The following is a 6,000-nucleotide window of genomic DNA, read 5'->3' as shown; positions in this document are numbered from 1 at the left end:
TCTCTCTCCCCTCCCTCTCTCTCATTTCCTCTATCCTTCTCTCCCTCCCTCCCTCCCTCTCCCTCTCCCTCTCCCTCTCCCTCTCCCTCTCCCCTTTGTCTCCTTTTGGCCATGGCTGGTCTCTCTCTCTCTCTCTCTCCACCTTCTCTCTTTTCCCTGCCTTTCTACAATAAAGCTCTAAAACCATAGACTGTCTCTGTTCATCTGCACAGACTCTCACCTGTGTGGGAACCTCTCTTCCCTATGCCCTCTCTCCAATAACCCTGGGGCTACAGGGTGTAACCCTGGGGCCCCTTTTGGTTTTGGGGGCTGCCCTTTGTCCACCCCCAGTCGAGTGGGTCAGAGGCTTGGATGCCTACCCGGGGCTGAGTGGAAAGCTTCTGGCAGCCCTCCTGCATCTGCCTGACTAGCATAGGTGGAATTCTGGCCGGTCGTGGGCTCTCCTCCCTCCCCCCTCTTTCCCAGGCCCCCTTTTAGTTCCCATAATACATTTGCTATGTGAGTTACTAGAAGAGCCAAGTTTCTCTAAAAATCATTGAGTTGTCACTAATTCAAGAACCAGTTTTACTATTTGGAAATATTAGAAGACAGCTAGGTCCCTTGATGAAAATGTACCCATTCCTTCAAATACATTGGTGTTTTAGATAGTGGACCAACTGTGTTGTTTTCATGGGACTAAATTTTAACTTTAAAGTTTCATGTCAGATCAATGCACCATCCTGGGCAATTTAGGATGCTTATTTACTCTAAGTAACTATTTTAAAAACACCTTCAAATAAACAAGATGCAATTATAGAAAAGTAAGAACTGTGTGGAATAGAAAAATTGCAAAGATTTTACATTTGAGTGACACAGTTTACCTTGATTTTTGAGAATGAAACATGAGAATTTTTTCAGTGCTATTAAACTATAATGAGATAATTGATGGGAAGGTGCCTCATGGTGGGGAGTGTTCAACAACAACAACAACATGTCACTTTCAATTGACTGTGTTAAGTTGTCAGGCTCTGGAAAAGTATTTTGTTTTCCTTAAAATAAATATAGACTTATAACTAATAATAAATTGTTAACATTATCACAAATGAAGTTAAAGATGCAATTATTATAGTATAAAGGGGCTACTTTTTGGAGAAGCAATATATTTTAGGATAGGGTATGATTTTCATTTTTGTATTCATCTTATTACTTTTACCCTTTCTCTTTATATCCACAAGTTAGAAAAGTAGAGGCCATTGTGGAGTATCTCTGGGGCTCTAATGAATATTCCAACATTCCTACCATTTCCACTGTCTACTGGGTATCTTCCACGAGTCACAGCAGCAAGAGCAAGGATGGTCTTTCAGAGAGTCCTGAGGGGCAGATGGGAGCTAAGAGAAAATAGAGCCTCTAAATATTAGGCCCACCAACTTGACAAAGAAATATACTTTTGTAGAGCTTAATGGTGTAGAAAGTTCTTATGGTAGGTGACTGGCTATACCCATGATAGGTATTCCATGGGTGTCAAAGTGAGGTCTCCAATGCCAGGAGCTTGGGTACCTGCTTTTGACCACTGTTTGCAGTATTAATTGTAAATGGGTTAAAACCAGCATATTTAGGTATGGAATTGTCAAAATCTTCATCTAAGGAGAAACAGGGTTTAAACAATATTAAAAAAATTCAGATATTCTCCTTTCCTTTGAAAAGCTCCCAATATGATTATAAGGATTTATCTGAGTCAAATGTTTCATTAAAGTTCTTGTGAATACAAAAAGTATTTCAGAAAAGCCTGGTGATCTTGGCTGGTTAATGCAATTGAACCCACTGTGATGTAAAAGAAGAAACTAGTGGGATAATTTTAGTAATAATGCATAGATATTTAAAATTATATTGATTTCAGAACCAGTGTGTTTTAAAATATATATATGACAGTTGAGCTTCCTGCCCAATTTAATATTTTATAGAGATAAAGTATGTGTAGTCAATGAGTCCTTGAATTTATATTTGGGCAGACCTTGAGGTATCCATCTACACTCTTGGGCACTATTTTAGTAGCACAGAGTATGCTCTACAGTGACCAGATTTAGTTCTGTTATCACTGGTGCTTTGCATATCACAAAAGGCAATGCCATGAGCCTCAAGCAGGTCAATAAGGACAGTACTGTGCTACCTCACTGTGGTTTATTGCATTTCTATTATAAGTGATCGCTTAAGGAAAGGCTCTCCAATGGATTTCCTGTCTTTTTCTTAACTAGTACCATTTTCCTATCACTTCAGAGCCAGAAAACATTTTTACAGGATTAGTGTCAATAATCTAATAATACAATTCAAAGTTAAGTTACTATTTAGGGTCAAAACGCTGTAACTGTCTTGATTGACTATGAAATAAGATGATGACCAGAGTGGACAACCAGAGCAATAGCCAAAATTTTTGTAACTAAGAATATCTATTTCTGTTTCATCTGTGTTTATATAGTGCCCAGAAAGCTTAGACATTTAATCAGGCAGAATACTATATGATGAGTTTGAAAGAAACTATCAAGAACACTGATTCTATGTATGAAGCACATAGTCAGACCTTTGAAACAGTATGTATCAATCAGCCACAGAAAAAGTGTTTCTCAAAGGAAAATTGGGGAGATGGTGGGTTTGTATTTCCAAACCATCTGCTGAGGTAGGGATTCATAATAGCTCAACTGCAGGTCCAGGGGACTGAAGACATCTCCCTTTTATTTTGTGTTGCAGCTTTAGCTGTTTATAGGGTTTCTTCTTCTTCTTCTTCTTCTTCTTCTTCTTTTTCTTCTTCTTTTTCTTCTTCTTCTTTTTTTTTTTTTTTTTTTGAGACAGGGTTTCTCTGTATAGCCCTGGCTGTCCTGGGACTCACTTTGCAGCTGCTTGTGGACGTTGTACATCGTGGTGCGGAGCCTAGTGCGCACCACGATGTACAACGTCCACAAGCAGTGTGTGTGTAAACAACTAAGATGTAACATAAAGGACATCATTTCAGGGACTTCATGCAGCCTTGTCTCATAAAGCAAATCACCCCAATTCTGATCGTTCATTATTAACATTTTAGAAGAAAGAACAATTCTAAGACCTTTAGAAAATGAGCTGCTTGTGGACGTTGTACATCGTGGTGCGCACTAGGCTCCGCACCACGATGTACAACGTCCACAAGCAGTGGAAACACCATGATTGATTAGCCAGTACCAAAGGTCCAAGCGAGTCATGCCATTATAAGTTTCACCTCTCCTGTGCTGACCATTATGGGGTATGTTATTATAAACATTCTTTTGTCTACGCTGTCCATTATAATAACTAGAATCACCTTGTCTCCGGCGATTCAATGCTGCCACCTGGCCCTTGTTACCTNGGAATCCAACTAAACCCAGTGAATTTAATTCATCTAATTGAGCAGAAGCATCTCCAATGCTAAGATCTGGCACAAGGAAAAGGGAAAGAACAAAACCCTTCAAATGTGCTGGTGCCCCTCTCACCAATTTGCGTCTTATAGAGCTGGTGAAGGGCATATCTTCTGGNCCTTCCCATTGTGGACAATTAGGCTTTACACAATATATCCACTCTAGCATTGGTACCAGCAGAGTGGGGGTATTCCTGTGACAACCTGACCATGTTTTGGGGAGGACTGTGGAAGGACTTTGGAACTTTGGGCTTGAAGATCCATTTGTTGTTAAGAGCTCTGTCAGATGTTGTGTAGGAGCTTGGAAGATAATGTTGAGAACAGTGCAGAAGATGGAGGCCTGGTTTGTGAAATTTCAGAGGGAAAATTAAAGACTCTCTTCAGGGCCATTGCTGTTTTTATTGTGAATATTTTGTAGTTCTGGTTAGCTGGGGCTGAAGAATCAGCTGTGATTAACAAAATACCAGAACTACTAAAGCAAAAACTTTGCATTACTGGGACTATTGATGCTGGTTAGCTGGAGCTAAGAAATTAGCGNTGATTAAGAAGAGACCAGCATCGTTGAGGTGACATCTTCTGGGAAGTGTTTTCTGGAAGCACAAAGAGGCTGTGTTCCAGAGATAGGCAAGCCAGTAAAGAACATCCCTCCATGGCCTCTGTATCAGCTCCTGCTCCCTGACCTGTCTGAGTTCCAGTCCTGACTTCCTTTGGTGATGAACAGCAGCATGGAAGTGTAAGCCGAATAAACCCTTTCCTCCCCAACTTGCTTCTTGGTCATGATGTTTGTGCAGGAATAGAAACCCTGACTAAGACACCCTCCATCACCACCCCACCAGACCTCCCCATGCCCTGGGGCCTCCAGTCTCTTGAGAGTTAGGTGCATCTTCTCTGAGTGAGTCCAGGCCCAGCAGTCCTAAAGCAGGTCCAGTGACAGACCTAAATTGGGATCCAGCTCACAGGGAGGCCACAAGGCCTGACACTATTACTGATGCTATGGTCTGCTCACAAAAAGGGGCCTAACATGACTGCCCTCAGAAAGACCCAACAAGCAGCTGAAAGAGGCAGATGCTACCAACCAATGGACAGAAGCTGCTGACCCCTGTGGTTGAATTAGGGAAAAGCTGGAAGAAGCTAAGGAGGGAGAGAAACTCTATAAGAAGACCAGCAGTCTCAACTAACCTGGACCCCTGAGATCTTTCAGACACTGAGCCACCAACTAAAATTCTTTCTGTAGCACAAGAATTGAAACACATTAGGAAGGTCTTTCCAGAAGCCACTGGAATCAGGGTTTCCCCTTAAGAGTCACAAAAGTTGGCTGACCAAGTCACAGAGCTCTGACTGAGAAGTCTGCAAGCTCTGATCAACATAACAACTCTTCCCATTAAAACAGATAAACAAACATACAAACACACACACACAAACAAACACATGCATGAAATGGCAGGTAGATGCTGGCACACAGCACATCCTACTCTGGTCTGCAGACTCTACATATCCATTCTCTGGCCTGTAAACCAACCTTTACCCAGTAGGTTGGAGATTTTGTCTCTCTCTGCCTTGGCAGAGTTGGGGCTGGGTGAGGAGGAGCAGGGAGGGCTTTGTGGCTGAGTTGCTGATTAACTTGTCCATACTACCTTTGAAAACTGTTCCAGGTCAGTGGCTCTGACCTTCAAAACTTTCCTCCACATAGATGATGACTTCAGTTTTAACAACTGTGTGAATGTCTCTGAATTTTACATCTTATATCCACCCAGGGCATATGTATCAGGGCCTTCTATGTGCTATAACTTTGCATGTGGGGAAAAAAATACTGAACAGGACTCTGCCACAGGAAGAACCAAGTTCCTAGGAGTTTCTACCTAAGCACAGACACCTTAGGTCTCTTTTTGGTCTCACTCATAGAGGTGTGTGACCTGGTGGCCACTCCAAAACTCACCTGCTCCCTGGTGCCTTCCCACGAGCACATCTGCTCCCACCATGCAGCCCATACCCAGGATGCAGACTACGATGCCGATGAAATGCACAGCCTTGTACCGGATCAGCAGGAAGAACCAGGAGAGCAAAATCACCACCGGGATCACAAAACAGTCCAGGAGCTATTGGGAGTGTCAAGAGAAACCACAGTGAGAGTCAGGGATACCACCAGCACACAGGGAAAGGTGGCACTCTGTCAGCAAGCTTTTCCCTGGAAAGTACTCACTCAGAGCCAGAGCAGAGGCAGTCAAAGCCCCCTCAGACTTAGACACAAGCCAGCTGTGTTCCTCATTTAATCACTAATATCCCTGAAACTTGAAGGAAGGGACGATAACAAATTGATAAGTATAGACAGGGGTGAGGATTTTCCTGTCTTCTTCTGTGTCCAGACAGCTCTGCTGCCCATTTTTTTCAGAGTCCTGACAATGTTCTTGAGGACACTTCGGCCATGGAAAAATACCTTGAACCATTTTACATGCTTCTAACACTTCAGGAGTAGATATGGAAATGAATGGTGAGGCCATAGGTTTTGTTTACAATGTTTTTCAAATTAATATAACTTAGAAAATGTGTACTTACTTTTTCTTGGGCAATTATCTCCTTTCTAATACTGGAAATTATTTAAAATC

At 42.2% G+C, this 6,000-nt stretch overlaps 1 protein-coding gene across 1 annotated transcript in view; it reads right to left on the bottom strand.

Annotated features, from left to right (window-relative positions):
* The window catches only part of Slc35f1 (solute carrier family 35 member F1), a 415,554-nt gene that overhangs the window by 42,439 nt on the left and 367,115 nt on the right, over positions 1–6,000 (bottom strand). The window contains exon 4 of the mRNA XM_021174621.2: positions 5,334–5,493. Coding sequence (XP_021030280.1) covers positions 5,334–5,493 — 160 coding nt within the window. The remainder of the gene's footprint in view (positions 1–5,333; positions 5,494–6,000) is intronic.

This window comes from Mus caroli, chromosome 10 (genome assembly GCF_900094665.2).
Source record: "Mus caroli chromosome 10, CAROLI_EIJ_v1.1, whole genome shotgun sequence".
Classification (NCBI taxonomy): domain Eukaryota; kingdom Metazoa; phylum Chordata; class Mammalia; order Rodentia; family Muridae; genus Mus; species Mus caroli.
The sequence above is the reverse complement of the archived record's forward strand: the minus strand, read 5'-3'. Positions and strand labels throughout refer to the sequence as shown.